This window comes from Ranitomeya variabilis, chromosome 1 (genome assembly GCF_051348905.1).
Source record: "Ranitomeya variabilis isolate aRanVar5 chromosome 1, aRanVar5.hap1, whole genome shotgun sequence".
Classification (NCBI taxonomy): domain Eukaryota; kingdom Metazoa; phylum Chordata; class Amphibia; order Anura; family Dendrobatidae; genus Ranitomeya; species Ranitomeya variabilis.
In genome coordinates this window covers 441,958,404-441,983,658 of record NC_135232.1, presented here as the reverse complement: position 1 = coordinate 441,983,658, position 25,255 = coordinate 441,958,404, and the positions used below count along the sequence as shown (strand labels likewise).

Genomic DNA, 25,255 nt, shown 5'->3' with positions numbered 1-25,255 from the left:
TCGATACTGTGCCCGTCGCTGACATCATCGTCGCCATGCTGTGCCCGTCGCTGATTGGTCGAGGCCTGGCGGCCCCGACCAATCAGAGACGCGGGATTTCCAGGACAGACAGACAGACAGACGGAAAAACCCTTAGACAAATATATATATATATATATATATATATATATATATATATATATATATATATATATATATATATATATATATATACACTAGACTGTGGCCCGGTTCTAACGCATTGGGTATTCTAGAATATGCATGTCCCCGTAGTATATGGACAACGATGATTCCAGAATTCGCGACAGACTGTGCCCGTCGCTGATTGGTTGAGGCAACCTTTATGACATCATCGTTGCCATGGCAACCATTATGACATCTACGTCGATACTGTGCCCGTCGCTGAATCAGAGACGGGGGATGTCTACGTCCTTTATGACATCATCGTCGCCATGCTATGCCCGTCGCTGATTGGTCGAGGCCTGGCGGCCTCGACCAATCAGAGACTCGGGATTTCCAGGACAGACAGACAGACAGACAGACAGACGGAAAAACCCTTAGACAATTATATATATATATATATATATATATATATATATATATATATATATATATATATACACACGCACACAATTAGGTCCATATATATTTGGACAGAGACAACATTTTTCTAATTTTGGTTATAGACATTACCACAATGACTTTTAAATAAAACAATTCAGAAGCAGTTGAAGTTCAGACTTTCAGCTTTCATATGAGGGTCCACATTAAAATTGGATGAAGGGTTTAGAAGTTTCAGCTCCTTAACATGAGCCACCCTTTTTTTAAAGGGACCAAAAGTAATTGGACAATTGACTCCAAGGCTATTTCATGGACAGGTGTGGGCAATCCCTTCGTTATGTCATTCTCAATTAAGCAGATAAAAGGTCTGGAGTTGATTTGAGGTGTGGTGCTTGCATTTGGAAGGTTTTGCTGTGAAGTAAACATGCGGTCAAAGGAGCTCTCCATGCAGGTGAAACAAGCCATCCTTAAGCTGCGAAAACAGAAAAAAACCATCCGAGAAATTGCTACAATATTAGGAGTGGCAAAATCTACAGTTTGGTACATCCTGAGAAAGAAAGAAAGCACTGGTGAACTAATCAATGCAAAAAGACCAGGACGCCCACGGAAGACAACAGTGGTGGATGATCGCAGAATAATCTCCATGGCGAAGAGAAACCCCTTCACAACTGCAAACCAACTGAACAACACTCTCCAGGAGGTAGGCGTATCAATATCCAAATCTCCCATAAAGAGAAGACTGCATGAAAGTAAATACAGAGGGTTAACTGCATGGTGCAAGCCACTCATAAGCATCAAGAATAAAAAGGCTAGACTGGACTTTGCTAAAAACATCTAAAAAACATCTAAAAAACCCAGCACAGTTCTGGAAGAACGTTCTTTGGACAGATGAAACCATGATCAACCTCTACCAGAATGATGGAAAGATAAAAGTATGGTGAAGGCGTGGTACAGCTCATGATCCAAAGCATACCACATCATCTGTAAAACACGGCGGAGGCAGTGTGATGGCTTGGGCATGCATGGCTGCCAGTGGCACTGGGTCACTAGTGTTTATTGATGATGTGACACAGGACAGAAGCAGCTGAATGAATTCTGAGGTATTCAGAGACATACTGTGTGCTCAGATCCAGCCAAATGCAGCAAAACTGATTGGTCGTCATTTCATACTACAGGTGGACAATGACCCAAAACATAAAGCCAAAGCAACCCAGGAGTTTATTAAAGCAAAGAAGTGGAATATTCTTGAATGGCCAAGTCAGTCACCGGATCTCAACCCAATTGAGCATGCATTTCACTTGTTAAAGACTAATCTTCAGACAGAAAGGCCCACAAACAAACAGCAACTGAAAACACCGCAGTGAAGGCCTAGCAGAGCATCAAAAAGGAGGAAACACAACGTCTGGTGATGTCCATGAGTTCAAGACTTCAGGCAGTCATTGCCAACAAAGGGTTTTCAACCAAGTACTAAAAATGAACATTTTACTTAAAATTATTGAATCTGTCCAATTACTTTTGGTCCCCTTAAAAACAAGGTGGCACATGTTATGGAGCTGAAACTCCTAAACCCTTCATCCAATTTTAATGTGGATACCCTCAAATGAAAGCTGAAAGTCTGAACGTCAACTGCATCTGAATTGTTTTGTTTAAAATTCATTGTGGTAATGTCTAGAACCAAAATTAGAAAAATGTTGTCTGTCCAAATATATATGGACCTAACTATGTATGTATGTGTGTGTATGTACATACATACATACATACATACATACATACATACATACATACATACATACATACATACATACATACATACATACATATATTTATTATTATTATTTATTTATATAGCACCATTGATTCCATGGTGCTGTACATGAGAAGGGGATACATACAAGTTACAGATATCACTTACAGTAGACAAACTTACAATGACAGACTGATACAGAGGGGCGAGGACCCTGCCCTTGCGGGCTTACATTCTGCAGGATTATGGGGAAGGAGACAGTAGGTTGGGGGTTGCAGGAGCTCCGGTGTTGGTGAGGCGGTAGCTTCGGTAGTGATGAGGAGGCAGCGGGGTCAGTGCAGGCTGTAGGCTTTCCTGAAGAGATGTGTTTTCAGGCAGCGTCTGAAGGATCCGAATGTGGTGGATAACCGGACTTGTTGGGGCAGAGAATTCCAGAGGATGGGGGATATCCGGGAGAAGTCTTGGAGGCGATTGGATGAGGAGTGAATAAGTGTGGAGGAGAGAAGGAGGTCTTGGGAGGACCGGAGATTACCTGAGGGAAGATATATGGAGATTAGTTCAGAGATATATGGAGGAGACAGGTTATGGATGGCCTTGTAGGTCAGTATTAGTCATTTGAACTGGATACGCTGAGGGAATGGGAGCCAGTGAAGAGATTTGCAGAGGGGGGAAGCGGAGGAGTAGCGAGGAGAGAGATGGATTAGTCGGGCAGCAGAGTTAAGGATGGACTGGAGAGGTGCAAGGGTGTTAGCAGGGAGGCTGCAGAAAAGGATGTTGCAGTAGTCAAGGCGGGAGATGATGAGGGCATGCACAAGCATTTTAGTAGATTGAAGGTTGAGGAAAGGACGGATTCTGGAGATAATTTTGAGCTGGAGGCGACAGGAGGTGGAAAGAGCTTGGATGTGCGGTTTGAAGGACAGGGCAGAGTTGAAGGTTACTCCGAGGCAGCGGACTTCCGGTACGGGGGAAAGCATGATGTCATTGATTGCTATAGATAGGTCAGGTAAGGAAGATCTGTGGGATGGAGGAAAGATGATGAGTTCAGATTTGTCCACATTGAGTCTGAGGAAGCGAGAGGAGAAGGAGGATATGGCTGATAGGCACTCTGGGATTCTGGACAGCAGAGCGGTGACGTCTGGGCCAGAGAGGTAGATCTGAGTGTCATCAGCATAGAGATGGTACTGGAATCCATGGGACTTTATGAGTTGTCCCAAGCCAAGTGTATAGATTGAGAAGAGTAGGGGTCCTAGAACAGAGCCTTGGGGGACTCCAACAGAGAGAGGGTGGGGTGAGGAGGTAGTGTGGGAGTGGGAGACGCTGAAAGTGCGGTTGGAAAGGTACGAGGCGATCCAGGATAGGGCGAAGTCTTTGATGCCAAAGGAGGAGAGGATCTGTAGTAGGAGGCAGTGGTCAACTGTGTCAGAATCTTCTCTGGAGTATGTGCTTTCACCCCACCCTCTCAAATGCTGCACATACATACATACATACATACATACATACATACATACATACATACATACATACATACATACATACATCTTGTTTTAAAGTAGAAATGATTCTGGTAAATTATGAATTCTAGATAAAGAACTGAGGCAATTACTACCTATGAACAAATGATTGTGGTACATTCATTATTGTCCTTTATAACACTTACTGGCAGGGTAATGGCTATCCTTGGGCTCCTGTAAGTGGCTAGGTAGTGTATCAAATGACTTGAGTATAAATTTGATTTTGAACAGAAATTAATAATACTAATACTTTCCAGAATAGTACATAAGTGGTATTGCAATGTGGACTCTGCAATTTACAGCACATTATAAGTAAATGGGTATTTCAAAATACCAGTCACATGTGGTGGAAAAATATTTGCACAAAAATGAAAGCATGGTGTGTCTGAGAATGCTGGATCAGTTGCCCAGCTGAGATTTGCAGCATTTGAGAGGGTGGGGTGAAAGCACATACTCCAGAGAAGATTCTACCGAGTTCAACTACAAGCAGAGATTTCACATACTGTGCTTCAAAAGCAACAAATGTGAATATCTCTGCAATGGAGTGACCCAGGACAAAAAAAATAAAACATTGTCAGAATCAATGGAGCTCAGACATTTTTACAAAGTATTTAACTCTATTCTATTGAGACAGTAACAGGTCCTGCATTAAACTCATGATTAGTGAATGTGCCCATATACTAATACATTTAGTCTGAAAAGATAACTAAATCTGTGTAATTGGACTTCTCTCTACACATTTCCTATTCTGTACAGCTTGTGTAATAAAAATGTCTTCAATTACTTATCCACTTGCCATGATTACCTTGACTTGGTGTAGTTTCATATCCTCAGAGAGATGACTCCTGAACTTGTATTCTTATATCAGTATTTCTCAACTCCAGTCCTCAAGACCCACCAACAGATCATGTTTTCAGGATTTCCTTAGTTATGCATAGGTGATAGAATTATTGCTTGAGCAGGTGATCAAATTAACACCTGTGCAATACTAAGGGTACCGTCTCACAGTGGCACTTTGGTCGCTACGACGGCACGATCCGTGACGTTCCAGCGATATCGTTACGATCTCGCTGTGTCTGACACGCTACTGCGATCAGGGACCCTGCTGAGAATCGTACGTCGTAGCAGATCGTTTGAAACTTTATTTCGTCGCTGGATCACCCGCTGACATCGCTGCATCGGCGTGTGTGATGCCGATGCAGCGATGTCTTCACTGGTAACCAGGGTAAATATCGGGTTACTAAGCGCAGGGCCGCGCTTAGTAACCCGATGTATACCCTGGTTACCATTGTAAATGTAAAAAAAAAAAACACTACATACTTACATTCCGGTGCCTGTCACGTCCCCGGGCGTCCGCTTTCCTGCACTCCTCCTGCATCCTGTGTCAGCGCCGGCAGGCCGTACATCAGAGCACAGCGGTGACGTCACCGCTCTGCTTTACGGCCGCGCTTACACAGGATGCAGGAGGAGTGCAGGGAAGCGGACGCCCGGGGACGTGACAGGCACCGGAATGTGAGTATGTGTTTTTTTTTTTTACATTTACAATGGTAACCAGGGTAAACATCGGGTTACTAAGCGCGGCCCTGCGCTTAGTAACCCGATGTTTACCCTGGTTACCCGGGGACTTCGGCATCGTTGGTCGCTGGAGAGCGGTCTGTGTGACTGCTCCCCAGCGACCACACAAGGACTTTCCAACGATCACGGCCAGGTCGTATCGCTGGTCGTGATCGTTGGAAAGTTGCAGAGTGTGACGGTACCCTTAGGAAATTCTGAAAACATGACCTGTTGGTGGGTCTTGAGGACTGGAGTTGAGAAACACTGTCTTATATGATTTGGTTCTAAATGTGTATCTGTGTTACCCTCATTGAAGTTAAAGATAGAGGTTTGCCTCTATGGCTTCAAGGCCAATGATCCTTATAGCTATTGAGCTGTTCCTTGTCTTGGAGCCTCATTTATTTTTTTGGAGACTTGATATAATTTGTATTTGTCCTGCTAGTTGTTCTTAAAGGGAACCTATCACCCCGTTTTTTAAAGATTAGATAAAAATAGTGTGAAATAGGGGCAGAGCTGGGCTTTACATTAGTGCCTCTTTGGTGCCTTTACACCCCCGTTAGGCTGCCCAAATACCTTAGTGAAGTGTCCGTTTTGTCCTGTCACTCAAGCTGGTCAGGTCGGATGGGCGTGGTCACAGCGCTGTTTGTCCCCCAGGATCCTGCTCATCATTACGTTGGTGGCGTAGTGGTGTGCGCATGTCCAGCAGATGAATCCACTGCCCAGGAGATGAATAACGGCGCGGTCTTCGCTATTCAGCCGTTTACCGGTGGGCGCGGCCATCTTTCCTGTGGCCGCACCTGCGCAGATGGAGCGCTCTGCTGCCCGGGGCTTCAGGAAAATGGCCGCGGGATTCCGCGCGTGCGCAGATGGAGATCGCGGCGGCCATTTTCCTGAAGCCCCGGGCAGCAGAGCGCTCCATCTGCGCAGGCGCGGCCACAGGAAAGATGGCCGCGCCCACCGGTAAACGGCTGAATAGCGAAGACCGCGCCGTTATTCATCTCCTGGGCAGTGGATTCATCTGCTGGACATGCGCACACCACTACGCCACCAACGTAATGATGAGCAGGATCCTGGGGGACAAACAGCGCTGTGACCACGCCCATCCGACCTGACCAGCTTGAGTGACAGGACAAAACGGACACTTCACTAAGGTATTTGGGCAGCCTAACGGGGGTGTAAAGGCACCAAAGAGGCACTAATGTAAAGCCCAGCTCTGCCCCTATTTCACACTATTTTTATCTAATCTTTAAAAAACGGGGTGATAGGTTCCCTTTAAGTTGGGCTGGTTCTTGGAAAGAATGCCATCAACAGACAGTGGTCAGATAATGTGTCCCTGGCCACACCAACAGTGTATTGGTAGAATTCTTTTTAAAGGTCTGTGAGCCTAGACACTGTTCTGTGGACCCTCAGCTGCGCTCCTCAGCCTTTTTGTTTTGTGTTTTTTTTTTAAAGTGTGACTAACAGACAAACCCTTTTCAGTTTTGTTTATACCCTTTAGGTGGGCTCACGCGTTGCAGATTAACTAAAGTTAAAAAGGAGCACTTGCTAAAAAGGCTCATATCTCTGGAATTGTATGGTGGATTTAATAAAACAAAAAAAAAAACGAATAGTAAAGGCAGCAAAGAGAATAAAATAAGGGCAAAAACTGAACCCTTATGACTGGGTGACAGGTAGTCATTACAATGAATATATATAATTGATCCTTAAGGCAGACCTGAGTGAAATATTGTAAATGACCCGTAAGTCTCCTGACCCGAACTCAACAGCCATCTTCAGATAAGGAGACTTGCCGCCAGTCTCTGCATAGCTGCCTGCACCTGAACCATGATAGACGGATGTCTGAATGAGGCCTTAGTTAGATTCCATAGTGGGTGCCGTAATAACCACTGGAGGCGCCACTGAAACTTCCATCATATGACTGTAAGCATTCCTCTCTGCTCTTTAGGAGACTGAACACTCATCAGGAAGGCTGAGTGCTTACAGTCAGACTTCAGGGGTGTGTGCTCTGCGTGCTATTGTACCTTCTAGCTGACAGACCCTCTATATTAAAAAATAAAGGCAATCTTTCTATTCAGGCATAATAATAATTAGCAGGTTGTTTGTTCTCAGTTTTCACTTGGTTGCCCCACTCTTCTCTGCAGGAGGGACTGGTGTTCTTTGGTGGTTGTATGCTGAACACCGGAAATCTTTCAATGAAAATCTCCCACCAGATCAGCTTCAGGTTTCCAAAGACAACCAACAAGCCTTGCTTATCTATGCCATTGCTGCAACTGTTTTCACGGTAAGACTGTAGCTTTGTATTTGTGACTGTATGAAACTGGGTCATGTCTTTCTCACTTCTCCACTTTATTATTAGCAGCACAATGGCAGCTTACAGATGTCTAGTGAATGTGAAAACACACTGGCAACATATTCTCTAACCAACTGCTCTGGAAAACGTTCTACATTCATTAAAAAGTGCCCCCAGTGATCTACTTAGAAAGCTCATCATATGCACTTTAGCGTGTAACTTCATGTTTCTGATGTAGATTTATGCTCTGTGCGGTGCATAATCATCATTCACTTGCAGGCTGCAGACTTCATTTCAGTATAGGGCAGAGTAGGAGGATACATGAATTACTGAAGCCTTTTTTTTCCTCCCTGCTGGTATCAGTTGCAAACACAGAGAGAGCCTAAATACCTTGAAAATGTTATCCAAACATGTAATGAATGACAAGTAGCCTCTGTGAATGTGCAGTGTAAGGACTCCTTCACACGTTCTGGTTATTCCTGTACTGGAAAAAACTGTTCTGGTTAGATTCGTGGTCCGAATCTATGTTCCATCTATATGTGCATATGTGACATCTGTGTGCCATCCATTTGCTGTCTGAGTGGCATCCATGTGCTACACTTGTGCCCATGTGACACGCACTGGCACCTGGGAAAAGCGGTACAGTTGGTGCTGTTTCCAGGCGCCGGCTGCTGAAGACAGTTCTGATCATTGTCTCCTGTTGTTACTGTGATCAGTGCGACAAGGCGACAATGATGGGAGTTCTATTCAGCACCCGCTGTGTACATTGCATGTAAAATAAATAATTATTTTTTTTTAAAATGACGTTGACTCATCCGTAGTTTCGATAACCGGCAGAAGGAAAGCCCATGTCTGGGGCTGATTTTACAAAAGTGGGAAAGGGGACAGTGTCCCAAAAGGTTCCCAGGCTATTATTAACAGCTCACAGCTGTTTGCTTCGCCTTTACTGGTTAGTTAATGGGGAACCCCAGGAAAATGACATGGGGGTCCTCCTATAAATTCAAACCAACAAAGGCTAAACAGACAGCTGTGGGTTGATGTTAATAGCCTGGGAAGGGGCCAGGGATATTTTCCTCTCTCCCAGGCGTAAATTTGGCACTTAGCCTCGTTCTTGCCACTTGCCCTGTGGCGGTGGCAAGTGGGCTAATAGGGATGGGGTTTATGTCAGCTTTGCATTGTCAACCGACATCAATTGCCGGGGGGTTAGTAATGGAGAGGCATTTATAAGATGCCCCCATTACTAGCTTCATATTCAATTTGTGAAAAAACATAGCCTGAATAAAGTTTTTTTTTTTTTTTAATAAACTCCTCCCCCCCTTACCCATTTATTTGAACAGAAAAATCAGAGCAAAGTTATATTTACCTGTCTGACCAGAAGATAATCCATCAATGCCCATATTACCTGTAAAAGACAAAAAATAATAAACCATATTCCTCACCTGTCCGACGAGCAGATAATCCATTTGTCCCTTGACTAGACTAGCTCTACTACATCTAGATGCCATGCTGAACGTTGGTGTGATGTGAGCATTCAGCCTGGCATCCAGCAGATAAACTGAGCTGCGTGTAATAGCTCAGCATCAGTGTCTCGCAATGATCTAAATAAGCAGAGCAAGCACTTGCAGCTCAGTGTCTCTGCTGGATGGCAGGCTGTATAGTTGCAGCAGGCAACAATGCAGCCTGCTATGTAGATGCGGGACAAATGGATTATTATTATTTTTGCAGCGGGCAGGTGAGGAATATGGTTGTTCATTATTTTAATTCTTTTACAGGAGACATTGGCTTCAGTGGAATGGGCGTTGAGGTGAGTATAGCTGGTTTAAATTAGATTCATTAAAGGAGTCTGTCATTATTTCAATTAAAGGACTTTATTTTGGGTGTTTGTTTTTTGTTTTTTTATACAGTATCACTACGGGTTACAAATGGGGGTGTCATAGATGCTTCTCCATTGCTAACCTCTGGTCTTGTTGTTACTTGACAATTAAAAGGTGACATTAACCCCTTCACCCCCAAGGGTGGTTTGCACGTCAATGACCGGGCCGATTTTTACAATTCTGACCACTGTCCCTTTATGAGGTTATAACTCTGGAACGCTTCAACGGATCTTGGCGATTCAGACATTGTTTTCTCGTGACATATTGTACTTCATGATAGTGGTAAAATATCTTCAATATAACTTGCGTTTATTTGTGAAAAAAACGAATATTTGGCGAAAATTTTGAAAATTTCGCAATTTTCCAACTTTGAATTTTTATGCCCTTAAATCACAGACATATGTCACGCAAAATACTTAAATACTTAATAAGTAACATTTCCCACATGTCTACTTTACATCAGCACAATTTTGGAACCAAAATTTTTTTTTGTGACGGAGTTATAAGGGTTAAAAGTTGACCAGCAATTTCTCATTTTTACAACACCATTTTTTTTTAGGGACCACATCTCATTTGAAGTCATTTTGAGGGGTCTATATGATAGAAAATACCCAAGTGTGACACCATTCTAAAAACTGCACCCCTCAAGGTACTCAAAACCACTTTCAAAAAGTTTATTAACCCTTCAGGTGTTTCACAGGAATTTTTGGAATGTTTAAATAAAAATAAACATTTAACTTTTTTTCACACAAAATTTATTTCAGCTCCAATTTGTTTTATTTTACCAAGGGTAACAGGAGAAAATAGACCCCAAAATTTGTTGTACAATTTGTCCTGAGTACGCTCATACCCCATATGTGGGGTAAACCACTGTTTGAGCGCATGGCAGAGCTCGGAAGGAAAGGAGCGCCATTTGACTTTTCAATGCAAAATTGACTGGAATTGAGATGGGACGCCATGTTGCATTTGGAGAGCCCCTGATGTGCCTAAACATTGAAACCCCCCACAAGTGACACCATTTTGGAAAGTAGACCCCCTAAGGATCTTATCTAGATGTGTGGTGAGCACTTTGACCCAACAAGTGCTTCACAGAAGTTTATAATACAGAGCCGTAAATATAAAAAATCATATTTTTTCACAAAAATGATCTTTTCGCCCCCAATTTTTTATTTTCCCAAGGGTAAGAGAAGAAATTAGACCCGAAAAATTGTTGTGCAATTTGTCCTGAGTACGCTGATACCCCATATGTGGGTGTAAACCATTGTTTGGGCGCAGGACAGAGCTCGGAAGGGAAGGAGCGCCATTTGACTTTTCAATGCAAAATTGACTGGAATTGAGATGGGACGCCATGTTGCGTTTGGAGAGCCCCTGATGTGCCTAAACATTAAAACCCCCCACAAGTGACACCATTTTGGAAAGTAGACCCCTTAAGGAACTTATCTAGATGTGTGTTGAGCACTTTGACCCAACAAGTGCTTCACAGAAGTTTATAATGCAGAGCCGTAAAAATAAAAAATCATATTTTTTCACAAAAATGATCTTTTCGCCCCCATTTTTTTATTTCCCCAAGGGTAAGAGAAGAAATTAGACCACAAAAGTTGTTGTGCAATTTGTCCTGAGTACGACGATACCCCATATGTGGGGGTAAACCACTGTTTGAGCGCATAGCAGAGCTCGGAAGGGAAGGAGCGCTATTTTACTTTTCAATGCAAAATTGACTGGAATTAAGATGGGATGCCATGTTGCGTTTGGAGAGCCCCTGATGTGCCTAAACATTAAAAACCCCCACAAGTGACACCATTTTGGAAAGTAGACCCCCTAAGGAACTTATCTAGATGTGTTTTGAGAGCTTTGAACCCCCAAGTGTTTCACTACAGTTTATAACGCAGAGCCGTCAAAATAAAAATTCTTTTTTTTTTCACAAAAATGATTTTTAGCCCCCAGTTTTGTATTTTCACAAGGGTATCAGGATAAATTGGACCCCAAAAGTTGTTGTCCAATTTGTCCTGAGTACGCTGATACCCCATATGTGGGGGGGAACCACTGTTTGGGCGCATGACAGAGCTCAGAAGGGAAGGAGCGCCATTTGGAATGCAGACTTAAATGGATTGGTCTGCAGGCGTCACGTTGCATTTGCAGAGCCCCTGATGTACCCAAACAGTACAAACCCCCCACAAGTGACCCCATATCGGAAACTAGACCCCCCAAGGAACTTATCTAGATGTGTTGTGAGAACTTTGAACCCCCAAGTGTTTCACTACAGTTTACAACGCAGAGCCGTGAAAATATAAAATCTTTTTTTTCCCACAAAACTTATTTTTTGGCCCCCAGTTTTGTATTTTCCCAAGGGTAGCAGGAGAACTTGGACCCCAAAAGATGATGTCCAATTTGTCCTGAGTACGCTGATACCCCATATGTTGGGGTAAACCCCTGTTTGGGCACACGGGAGAGCTCTGAAGGGAAGGAGCACTGTTTTCCTTTTTCAACGCAGAATTGGCTGGAATTCAGATCGGATGCCATGTCCCGTTTGGAGAGCCCCTGATGTGCCTAAACAGTGGAAACCCCCCAATTATAACTGAAACCCTAATCCAAACACACCCCTTACCCTAATCCCAACAGTAACCCTAACCACTCCTCTAACCCAGACACACCCAACCCTATTCCCAACCGTAAATGTAATCCAAACCCTAACCCTATCTTTAGCCCCAACCCTAGCCCCAACCCTAGCCCCAACCCCAGCCCTAACCCTAGCCCTAACCCTAGCAATATCACTAGCCCTAACACTAGCCGTAACACTAGCCGTAACACTAGCCCTAACCCTAGCCCCAACCCTAGCCCTAACCCTAGCCCCAGCCCTAACCCTAGCCCCAACCCTAACCCTAGCCCCAACCCTAACCCTTGCCCTAACTCTAGCCCTAACTCTAGCCCTAACCCTAATGGGAAAATGGAAATAAATACATTTTTTAATTTTTTTATTTTTCCCTAACTAAGGGGGTGATGAAGGGGGGTTTGATTTACTTTTATAGCGGGTTTTTTAGCGGATTTTTATGATTGGCAGCCGTCACACACTGAAAGACGCTTTTCATTGCAAAAAATATTTTTTGCGTTACCACATTTTGAGAGCTGTAATTTTTCCATATTTGAGTCCACAGAGTCATGTGAGATCTTGTTTTTTGTGGGACGAGTTGACGTTTTTATTGGTAACATTTTCGGACAAGTGACGTTTTTTGATCGCTTTTTATTCCGATTTTTGTGAGGCAGAGTGATCAAAAACCAGCTATTCATGAATTTCTTTTGGGGTAGGCGTTTATACCGTTCCGCGTTTGGTAAAATTGATAAAGCAGTTTTATTCGTCGGGTCAGTACGATTACAGCGATACCTCATTTATATCATTTTTTTTATGTTTTGGCGCTTTTATACGATAAAAACTATTTTATAGAAAAAATTATTATTTTGGTATCGCTTTATTCTCAGGACTATAACTTTTTTATTTTTTTGCTGATGATGCTGTATGGCGGCTCGTTTTTTGCGGGACAAGATGACGTTTTCAGCGGTACCATGGTTATTTATATCAGTCGTTTTGATCGCGTGTTATTCCACTTTTTGTTCGGCGGTATGAGAATAAAGCGTTGTTTTTTGCCTCGTTTTTTTTTTTTTTCTTACGGTGTTTACTGAAGGGGTTAACTAGTGGGGCAGTTTTATAGGTTGGGTCGTTACGGACGCGGCGATACTAAATATGTGTACTTTTATTGTTTTTTTATTTTATTTAGCAAAAGAAATGTATTTATGGGAATAATATTTTTTTTTTTTTCTTTATTTAGGATATTTTTTTTATTTATTTTTTTACACATGTGGGGAATTTTTTTTAAACTTTTTTACTTTGTCCCAGGGGGGGACATTACAGATCATTGATCTGGCAGTGTGCACAGCACTCTGCCAGATCTGCGATCTGCTGTGCAGGGCTGCAGGCTTACCAAGTGTCTGCTCTGAGCAGACACTCGGTAAGCCACCTCCCTCCCTGCAGGACCCGGATGCCGCGGCCATCTTGGATCCGGGACCTGCGGCGAGGAGGGAGGTAGGAGACCCTCGGAGCAACGCGATCACATCGCGTTGCTCCGGGGGTCTCAGGGAAGCCCACAGGGAGCCCCCTCCCTGCGCGATGCTTCCCTATACCGCCGGTACACCGCGATCATGTTTGATCGCGGTGTGCCGGGGGTTAATGTGCCGGGGGCGGTCCGATCGGCTATAGGATAGGCCGATCGGCTATGACGTACTATCCCGTCGGTGGTCATACGGGCCCACCCCACCTCGACGGGATAGTACATCAGATGTCAGGAAGGGGTTAACCCCTATATTATCACACCACTTGCAACCGCACCAGGGCAAGTGGGAAGAGCGAGGCTAAGTGTCAAAATTGGTGCATCTTATGGATGCGCCTTTTCTAGGACGGCTGGGAGCTGATGTTTTTAGTCTGGGATGGGGTCAATATCCATGGCCCCTTCCTAGGCTATTAATTTCAACCCGCAGCTGCCTGCCTAGCATTTGCTGTTTATTAATTATAGGGTGAAGCTACGTCATTTTTTTTTTTCTTCGGGAGGGGGTCCCACATTTTTATGATCAGGAAAGGCTAAGTGTACATCTGTGAGCTGAAATTAATAGCCTGGGAAGCTCCACAGGTATCACCCCCTTCCCTGGCTATAAACATCAGCCCCAAGTTTTCCGCTTTCCCTCATCTGGTTAATAAAATTTATGGGGATCCCCCAACATTTTTTTAGGTAATTACTGTATTGACTAAATACATGTACAATAATCTACATAAGCACTGTACTAATTATATATTTGACATCTTTAGCTTATTTGACGTGAAGGGGAGTTACCAGTGTGATGTGTTATGGCCGCTCTCTGTTCTCTGTTATTATACCTGACACATCTGCAGGTTCCTCTCCCTTCAACTTCCATCTCACAGGCAGACGGTTGCAATATTGTTGCAATGCAACATAGCTCAGAGAGCTGCAAAAAAAATGTGTTTGCAAGAAGACAAGTTTCTGTTGTCCTGTCATGTGTTGGTTACTTGTCTCTCACCGATAACTACTCTTTTTATATAAAATAAGCTCTGGAGGCAGATTCTCATGCAGATCAGTATCTGGACCATAGCTGTAACAGCTCAGTTACATATACAGTTGTACTCAAAAGTTTATATACCCAGGCAGAATTTTTGCTTTCTTGGTCTTTTTCTCCCAGAGAATATGAATGATAACACTAAATCTTTTTCTCCACTCATGGTTAGTGGTTGGATGAAGCCATTTATTGTCAAACTACTGTGTTTTCTCTTTTTAAATCATAATAACAACACAAAACAACCAAATGATTAAAAGTTCACATACTCTGGAGATTCTGGCCTGATAACATGCACAGAAGTTGACACAAATGGTTTCGAATGGCTACTAAAGGTAACATCCTCACCTGTGACCTGTTTGCTTGTAATCAGTATGTGTGCGCATAAAAGCTGAGTGAGTTTCTGGGATCCAGACAGACTCTTGCATCTTTTATTCAGCCACTGACCGTTCTGGATTGTGAGTCATGGAGAAAGCAAAAGAATTGAAAACGGATCTACAGGAAAACATAGTTGAACTGTATAAAACAGGAAAGGGATACAAAAAGATATCCAAGGAATTGATATTGCCAGTCAGCAGTGTTCAAACTGTGATTAACAAATGGAAAAGCAGGGGCTCTGTAAAAACAAAACCACAGTCAGGTAGACCAACAAAAATGTTGTCCACAACTGCCTGGAAAATTGTTTGGATGCAAAGAAAACCCCCCAAATAACATCAGCTGAAATACAGGACTCTCTTGAAAACTCAACGTTGTGGCTGTTTCAAGATGCACAATAAGGAGGTCGAGTCGCTAGAGAAAGCTATTACAGCGCAAATGCCACAAAGTATCTCACTTACTATACGCAAAACAGCACAGAGACAAGCCTCAAAACTTCTGGAGCAAGGTAATTTGAAGTGATGAGACCAAAATTGAACTTTTTGGCCACAACCATAAACGTTACATTTGGAGATAGGTCAACAAGGCCTATGATGAAAGGAACACCATTCCTACTGTAAAGCATGGAGGTGGATCACTGATGTTTTGGGGAAGTGTAAGCTACAAAGGCACAGGAAATTTGGTCAAAGTTGAAGGAAAGATGAATGCCAGGGTTAGGGGTGTGGTTAGGGTTGGGATTAGGGTTAGGGGTGTGTTGGGGTTAGGGTTGGGATTAGGGTTAGGGGTGTGTTGGGGTTAGGGTTGGAGTTATAATTGGGGGGTTTCCACTGTTTAGGCACATCAGGGGCTCTCCAAACGTGACATGGTGTCCGATCTCAATTCCAGCCAATTCTGCCTTGAAAAAGTAAAACGGTGCTCCTTCCCTTCTGAGCTCTGCCCTGCACCCGAAAACAGTGGTTTACCCCCACATATGGGGTATCAGCATACTCAGGACCAATTGGACAACAACTTTTGTGGTCCTATTTCTCCTGTTACCTTTGGGAAAATAATAAAATGGGGCGAATGGGCGTCTAATCTCAATTCCAGCCAATTTTGTACGAAAAGTTAAATGGCGCTCCTTCCCTTCCAAGCCATGCGCACAAACAGCGGTTTACCCCCACATATGGGGTATCGGCGTACTCAGGACAAATTGTACAACAACTTTTGGGGTTCAATTTCTTCTGTTATCTTGGTAAAATAAAACCAATTGGATCTGAAGTAAATTTTTTGTGAAAAAAAGTTAAATGTTCATATTTAAAAAAAAAAAAAAAAAACATTCTAAACATTCCTGTGAAGCACCTGAAGGGTTAATAAACTTCTTGAATGTGATTTTGAGCACCTTGAGGTGTGCAGTTTTTATAATGGTGTCACTTTTGGACATTTTCTTTCATATAGACCCCACAAAGTGACTTCAAATGTAATGTGGTCCCTAAAAAAATGGTATTGTAAAAATAAGAAATCGCTGGTCAACTTTTAACCCTTATAACTCCCTAACAAAAAAATTACTTATTATATATTTTGTGTGACATATCTGTGTGATTTAAGGGCATGAAAATTCAAAGTTGGAAAATTGGGAAATTTTCGACAAATTTCAGTTTTTTTCCACAAATAAACGCAAGTCATATCAAATAAATTTTACCACTCTCATGGAGTACAATATGTCATGAGAAAACAGTGTCAGAATCACCAGGATCTGTTGAAGCGTTCCAGAGTTATATCTTCATAAAGGGACAGTGGTCAGAATTGTAAAAATTGGCTTGGACATTAGCATGCACACCACCCTTGGGGGTAAAGGGGGTAAAAAGAGAAAACACAGTAGTTTGACAATAAATGGCTTCACCCAACCACTAACCATGAGTGGAGAAAAAGTTTTGGTCTTATCATTCATATTCTTTGAAAAAAGGACAAGAAAGAAAAAATTCTGCCTGGGTATGTAAAATTTGAGCAGAAATGTAAGAGATTTCTCTGGCATAAGACATCGGATCGCAGATACCAGTCATTTTATTCGTCTTCCTATGACCTACATGCCCATATAAACAGCTTAGGAGAGTTGATCCTACTGACAGATTCCCTTTAAAAATGACAGTGATTATAAAAACCTAAAAACATGCAGGGAAAAAAAATGTAGATTTATTAAAGATCCTGATGCAGTCTCCTCCAAACCTTTCCCTGCCCTTGAATTCCATAGTTTAATCAGGGTGCTGGCAGAAAGATATGTAGATGAGAAGGGACATAACTGCCATTCTTGCTGGAAACATTATTGTTTCATTATTTGTGGCTCTGCCAGGCAGGATTGGTGTTTGCTTTATTACGGGCATGTTTTTTCTCTTGGGTTTGTATTTATGGTCTTTGACTCCTAAAACAGCACCTTCTGCATTTATTAGAGAGAATCTGTCAACAGGTTTTTGCTACCTTATCTGTGAGCAGCATGATGTAGGCAAAGAGAGCCTGAATCCAACGATATATATCGTTGTTTACTGGGTGCAGCTGTTATGACTCAAAGTTTTTAGATTTAGCAATGCAACAGAATGTAAGCCCCCAAGGGCAGGGTCCTCGCCCCTCTGTATCAGTCTGTCATTGTTAGTTTGCTTACTCTAAGTGATATCTGTAATTTGTATGTAACCCCTTCTCATGTACAGCACCATGGAATCAATGGTGCTTTATAAATAATAATAATAACAGAGCTGAGAGAGCTTACCCCGCCCACATCAGGCTCTCTGTGTGCATACTTTATAGACAGTGAGCTGCTTATGACTATTGGCGGAGTCTGACTTAGAAGCTTGTGCCAGCTAGTCACAGCAATGGTAATGACCAGGTGATTAATCCTGCCAGACATGTGACACATAGCTGAGTTCAGCGTTTTAACCCTTACCTTATTCTGTCCTCAGATTATGTAGCAAAAACTTTGACAGATTCCCTTTAATCCAAAAAAGAGAAAAAAATGCAGCTTTCAAAAACGTACAAATGTATTAAGGATAAAAGGCAAAGTCCAGTCCAATCCAATAAATTACATAGTGAAGAGCTTTGAGAAAGAACATACCATTGTTCGAAATGCGTTGCTTGCTACTCTTCACTATGTAATTTATTGGATTGGACTGGACTTTGCCTTTTATCCTTAATAAATTTGTAAGTTTTTGGAAGCTGGATTTTTTTCTCTTTTTTGGATTACTTGCTCACGTGATGACTACACGATATCCGTGCTTCCCCACAACACATGCTGACAGGTGAGCTGGTATATACATTTTTCTTTTTTCTGCTATAAGATTCCCTTCAAGTCTGAGTACACCTTATGATATAAAGTCTCTATAGAGGTTGTGCACACTTTTGTCTTGTTCTTTATTCTGGAGCCATTATATGAATGTATTCCGCTCAGATAACCATTTTTTGTGTTGGATGCTTAAGTAAATTGTTGAGTGGAGTTTTTAGATTCATTTACAGTTTTTCATGAATAGATCATAATTTTTAATTCTCCCAATCATTTCCAGCACTTGGTTTTCCATTGACTGAACTTCGTTTTTTCTTTTCTGCTATGGCAGGTGATCCTGTTGCTCATCATGCTGATTATGAGGAAACGAGTCGGCCTAACCATTGCCTTGTTTAATGTGGCTGGGAAGGTTTTCATCCATCTACCACTGTTGGTCTTCCAGCCATTCTGGACTTTCTTTGCTCTTCTTCTCTTTTGGGTTTACTGGGTCATGGTCTTGCTTTTTCTGGGAACTGCAGGTAATGGCTCAGGTGAAGCTACGCTAGCTGTGTATGACAGTGCAAAATTAGTTCATTTTCAGATGTTGCTTTGTTTTTAGATAAGTGTGTATTGGTTAATGAATTTTCTAGTATCTTTTGTTAAACTTCACACATCATGCCATCCCTTTTCCTTTATCTAAAACTGAACCTTTCCAAAACTGAACTCCTTCTATTGCTTACCTCTATTAACCAATCTAAACCTGATGTTTCTGTAGCTGGTTCCTCCAGGACTCCCAATTAGCAAGTCTACTATATTGGGCTTGTATTTGACTCAAGTCTTTCATTTACCCCCTACATCCACTCACTCGCTTATGTTACCTGCATCTCTAAAACCTCTCCAGAATCCTCCCTTTTCATACCTTAGAAATTACAAAACCTCTTACTATGGCTCTTAGTCATTCGCATCTGGACTACTGTAGCTTTCTACTAATCAGTCTTCCTCTAACTAAAGTCTCCCCTCTTCAATCTGTCCTGAATTACCAGACTCCATCTATCCTCACATGAGCTTGGATGTTAGTATTAGTACAGTTTAATTAAATTATTGATACGTGTTAATGTAAAGTTCCCTATCCACTCAATACCCAACCGATGTGTTAATTAAACCTTTGTTTTAAGTAAGCCATATCCTACTAATTCAACTTCCCCAACTGTTTTTACATTTGTAATTGTGTATTTTTTTCATGAACTCATATAACCTTAGTTCATGAGTACAAGAATTCAGCTTTTTTGTTCAAAATAATCACTAATTTTTAAGATATAAAAAAACTTTTTGCCCTAAATAATTTGAGGAAATTGCCCTTTTTAAAACATAAAAAAATGTTTTATGGTTTCACATACCTCTTGCATTGGTGGGTGCTTGTATGGTGGAAGCAAAGCTGAACTTTGGGATCCTGAAGAAACAAAAAGCAAAAAAGGCATCAAAGCCTGCATTTTGGCTGCATCCTTTTTACTGCCAAGAAATCCGGTTTTGGCTGCAGCAATAAAGCAACGTGTGAATATTGTACATGTGTCCTCTGACTTGTAAGTGCTGCAGAACACGTTGGTGCTATGTAAATACAATTATTAATTATGGTGTAACCACTTAATCTAACTTCTCCTTTCAGGTGATCCATCCACGAATGAGCAAGGATTTGTTGAATTCAAGATTACTGGTCCATTACAGTACATGTGGTGGTATCATTTAGTTGGGCTGATATGGATCAGTGAATTTATTTTAGCCTGCCAGCAGATGACCATTGCCGGAGCTGTAGTTACCTATTATTTCACCAGGTAATGTGGTTTTATAGACTTTCTCCTTCAGTGAAAACAGATGAGGGGAGTAGACCCTAATTCCCCTTCAGCATACTTGTGGAGCCAGTGTCTATGACGGTGTATCTCCGCTGTATTTGGCGTCTCTCACATCTCTGTACTTGTATTCTATCTGCAGAAACAAGAAAGATCTCCCATTTACGCCTATTCTGGCTTCACTAAATCGACTGATTCGATACCACCTTGGGACAGTGGCAAAGGGAGCCTTTATTATCACTCTTGTGAAAATCCCACGAATGATCCTCATGTACATTCATAGCCAACTCAAGGGGAAGGTAAATGGAAGAGGTGATGTCTGTGTGCACGTGGATTTCATCAGCGCTACGGTTTCCGTTTGCCATCTTTGTAAAAAATAATGCAAAAACCATTGGCCAAAGATCTAAAAATATATATTTTTTAAATGCAATAAATTGCCAATTGCACATTTCAGGATGCCAGAGAGATCTGTCCAAGCAATCACAGATTTTTCTTTATGCCTGTGGATGTCTTGTCAAGAATCAAAGAGACAGAGTCAGCTGGCACTTTAACAGCAGTTGATAAATTAATTTGTCAAAACTGTACTATCTAGGAACTGTTCAGTTACCACCCTGGGCAGATTTATCTAAACTGCCTTAGGTTTTAGACAGCATAAACTTAGACTAAACGTTCTTAAAATGTGATATATTTATCAGTGGTTTGTTATGTTTGCTAATCTCTAATTTTAAGACTCTTTGGTCTAAAGGTACCTTCACACTGACCAACTTTCCAACGATAACGATAGCGATCCGTGACGTTGCAGCGTCCTGGATAGCGATATCGTTGTGTTTGACACGCAGCAGCGATCTGGATCCTGCTGTGATATCGTTGGTCGGAGCTAGAAGGCCAGAACTTTATTTGGTCGTCAGATCGGTGTGTATCGTTGTGTTTGACAGCAAAAGCAACGATGCCTGCAATGTTTTACAATGGTAACCAGGGTAAACATCGGGTTACTAAGCGCAGGGCCGCGCTTAGTAACCCGATATTTACCCTGGTTACCATTGTAAAAGTTAAAAAAAAAACACTACATACTCACCTTCTGATGTCTGTCACGTCCCCCGGCGTCCGCGCTGCTGCTCAGAGCTTCCTGCACTGAATGTGTCAGTGCCGGCCTTAAAGCAAAGCACAGCGGTGACGTCACCGCTGTGCTTTAGGGCCGGCGCTTACACAGTGCAGGGAAGCGGACGCCGGGGGACGCGACAGGCACCGAAATGTAAGTATGTACTGTTTGTTTTTTTTACATTTACACTGGTAACCAGGGTAAACATCAGGTTACTAAGCGCGGCCCTGCGCTTAGTAACCCGATGTTTACCCTGGTTATCCGGGGACTTCGGCATCGTTGGTCGCTGGAGAGCTGTCTGTGTGACAGCTCTCCAGCGACCACACAACGACGAAACAGCGACACTGCAGCGATCGGCATCGTTGTCTATATCGCTGCAGCGTCGCTTAATGTTACGGTACCTTAACTTCACATGGCCTATTAATTGGCTTTGTGTCAGAAATGTGTGTTGCAGTTTTGGTGCATTTTCTTGCAGGTTAAGGCTACTTTCACACACAGCATATTTGCTGCGTATTTTTACGCGCGCGTATTTTGCTGCTGCTTTACCTGCGTTTTTTTACGCAGGCAAAAAACGCAGCTGCTTTCACACACAGCGTTTTTTGCTGCGTTTTTTGCAGCTGCGTTTTTTTCAGCATTGTGTACTGAAAATAAAGTTTGTTTGAAAAAAAAAAAAAAGGGGAAAAAAAAAAAGTCATTGAGGTCATTTCCTGTCTTTATGACTCAGAATACAATACACACTGGAGTTAACATCATGTCGATTCTGCCAGCTGCAATGGCCTTGAGCCAAAGACGCCTCAGCAAGTGGAACAGACATCAGCTGGGGTTTACTAACCCCACTGTCACTAACCCCAGGTTACTAGGGCAGGCGTCAGTCAGACGCCCCCCCTCGTAACCCTGTACGGTAAGGGTATGTTCACACGATCCTGATTTCAATCCTTTTTTTTCAGGACAAAAACTGCAGCTCTTGGCAGAAAACGCAGGTGCGTTTTTGGTGCGTTTTTGATGCGGTTTTTGATGCGGTTTTTAGTGCGGTTTTTTATGCAGTTTTCTCTGCAGATTGTCTGTGTTTGACACAAATAAAGCTTTAACTGCAGTGGGGGAAAAAAAAAAGAAATGATGTCATTTCCTTGTCCAACCCTTTTCTTCTTCCATCCTTCATTTTGGGACTAAACACCAAAATGAGTGGACGTGTTTTGAATGACAGCGCTCCGCAGAGTGCTGAGCGTAGGTCAGATCACAGCCCGCGGATCCAGCTCTATCCAGCTATTTAAGTCTACGTTCACATTTGCGGTCTGCGCCGCAGCGTCGGGCGCCGCATGCGTCATGCGCCCCTATATTTAACATGGGGGCGCATGGACATGCGTCGCACTTGCGTTTTGCGCCGGCCGCATGCGTCACTGCAGCGCACGCATCCGGCCGCAGAGGACGCAGCAAGTTGCATTTTTGCTGCGTCCAAAATCAATCAAAAAAAGGACGCATGTGGCGCACAACGCAAATGTGAACATAGCCTAAGTGCCACGTATTTCAGTGCCACGTATTTCAGTGCCACGTATTTCAGTGCCACGTGCCACGTATTTCAGTGCCACGTGCCACGTATTTCAGTGCCACGTGCCACGTATTTCAGTGCCACGTGCCACGTATTTCAGTGCCACGTGCCACGTATTTCAGTGCCACGTGCCACGTATTTCAGTGCCACGTATTTCAGTGCCACGTATTTCAGTGCCACGTGCCACGTATTTAAGTGCCACGTGCCACGTATTTAAGTGCCACGTATCACGTATTTCAGTGCCACGTATTTCAGTGCCACGTATCAAAGTGCCACGTATCAAAGTGCCACGTGCCACATATTTCAGTGCCACGTATCAAAGTGCCACGTGCCACGTATCAAAGTGCCACGTATCAAAGTGCCACGTATCAAAGTGCCACGTATTTAAGTGACACGTGCCACGTATCAAAGTGCCACGTGCCACATATTTCAGTGCCACGTATCAAAGTGCCACGTATCAAAGTGCCACGTATCAAAGTGCCACGTGCCACGTATTTAAGTGACACGTGCCACGTATCAAAGTGCCACGTGCCACATATTTCAGTGCCACGTGCCACGTATCAAAGTGCCACGTATCAAAGTGACTGAGCGCCGGCCCTAAAGTGAAAGTGAAAGCAGAGCGGTGACGTCACCGCTGTGCTGTTAGGGCCGGAGCTCAGTCAGTGTCAGGAAGCAGACGCTGGGGGACGCGCAGGTGAGCATGTACTGTTTGTTTTTTTTACTTTTACGCTGGTAACCAGGGTAAACATCGGGTTACTAAGCGCGGCCCTGCGCTTAGTAACCCGATGTTTACTCTGGTTACCCGGGGGCCTCGGCATCCTTGGTCGCTGGAGAGCGGTCTGTGTGACAGCTCTCCAGCGATCAAACAGCGACGCTGCAGCGATCGGCATCGTTGTCGCTATCGCTGCAGCGTTGCTACACACACACACCTTCACTGGGGGGCGGGGGCTTCCCTCTTCCTGTCCGACGTCACGTCCGGTCCTGGGTGTCAACCCCTCCGTACAAAGACGCCGACACCCAGGACAAAGGCGCTGTGTGTGCACGTTAATATGGGGCCCTAGGGGGATACGCAGACACGCCGCTGCGTAAAGAATTGACATGTCAATTCTTTTTACGCCGGCGTGTTTGCAGACAAAAGCGCCGCGTTTTTTTGCGGTGTGTCTGAACGGCAAAGTGAATTTCAAATTCACTTTGCCGGCAGACGAAAATGACATTGCGCATTTTTGAAAAGCGCCCGCAAAATAGCGCTCAAAAATGCGCTATGTCTGAAAGTAGCCTAAACCTTGTCTCCTCTCCTATTTGGACATGCCGTAAAAAGTGTTTAAAATACATCATAAATATGGTGCCTGAAAGACATTTTTTGGGCTCATTTTATGCCATATTTTGAGCATTTAACTTGAGAAATCTCTTCCATTGTTGGAGTCCAAGGCTAGGTTCACATTGCGTTAGGGCAATCCGTTTAGCGCTAGCGGATTGCGCTAACGCAATGTTTTTGTAGGGGCCGCGTTTAGGGGTCGCGCTAACGTCCCCGCTCTCGCAGATCCCCGATCTGCGAGAGCGGGGAACGGACCTCGGGCGCGCCGCGAACGCTGCAAGCAGCGTCCAAGGCGCGCTACAAAAGAACGGCACATCGCTAGCGCGAGCCGAAAAAGGCACGCGCTAGCGATGCGCTACAGGCGAAATTTACATTGCTGTCAATGGGTGCGCTAACGGACCCGTTGCACGGCGTTAATTGCGACATTTTCGCCATGCAACGCTGTCCGTTAGCAACCACCCACTAACGCAATGTGAACCTAGCCTAAGGGATAACATTTCTCCTTGTGGAGTAGCATGCCAGTGTGATGAGTCTTATAAGCCATACAATGATTCCATTGGAAAGTGTTATATGCTAATTGTCTCTTCAGAGAGGAAGATAACTAGAACTCTAGTGCTACTTATTGGAAGTAGCGAAGTAGCAATCCTAAAATTAATGTCAACCCTTCAATGAGCCTTGCCACATGACTTAGGGTTGTTTTTTATCCTAAGTCATGTGGCAAGGTTCCTTAAAGGGTCAATAGTGACTTTTAGGTTTGGTACTTCCAATAGGTGGCACTAAAGTTTTTTGCATTGTTGTAATGCTGCTTTTTCTCCATTTATTAAAAATGGTGAAGTAGGTCTACCGATATAATGTCTTTGTCAGCCATGTATTACATACTGTTCCCCCTGTGCATGAAAGCTACAAATGCAGATCTCATTATAGAGCTGTAAATAAGTGACCATTTATATCTTACTTGTGTTCCAGGAGAATGCTTGTGCCCGCTGTATGTTGAAATCCTGTATCTGCTGCCTCTGGTGTCTAGAAAAGTGCCTAACATATTTAAATCAGGTGAGAACCATATTTGTTCACATACCATACTTTTAGTATTCACAAAAAGGGTATGTTCACACAGGGCAAATTGGCAACAGACTTTGTCAAAATCAGAATGTAAAGCGTGCTGATTTGGAGCACAGTTTTTTTGCAGTTTGAAATCAGCAGTAAA

At 43.2% G+C, this 25,255-nt stretch overlaps 1 protein-coding gene across 1 annotated transcript in view; it reads left to right on the top strand.

The window, feature by feature from the left end:
- SLC44A1 (solute carrier family 44 member 1) overlaps window positions 1-25,255 on the top strand; it is a 153,257-nt gene that overhangs the window by 104,568 nt on the left and 23,434 nt on the right. Inside the window, exons 8-12 of the mRNA XM_077249395.1 lie at window positions 7,512-7,651; window positions 18,600-18,786; window positions 19,911-20,076; window positions 20,234-20,390; window positions 25,018-25,101. Coding sequence (XP_077105510.1) covers window positions 7,512-7,651; window positions 18,600-18,786; window positions 19,911-20,076; window positions 20,234-20,390; window positions 25,018-25,101 — 734 coding nt within the window. The remainder of the gene's footprint in view (window positions 1-7,511; window positions 7,652-18,599; window positions 18,787-19,910; window positions 20,077-20,233; window positions 20,391-25,017; window positions 25,102-25,255) is intronic.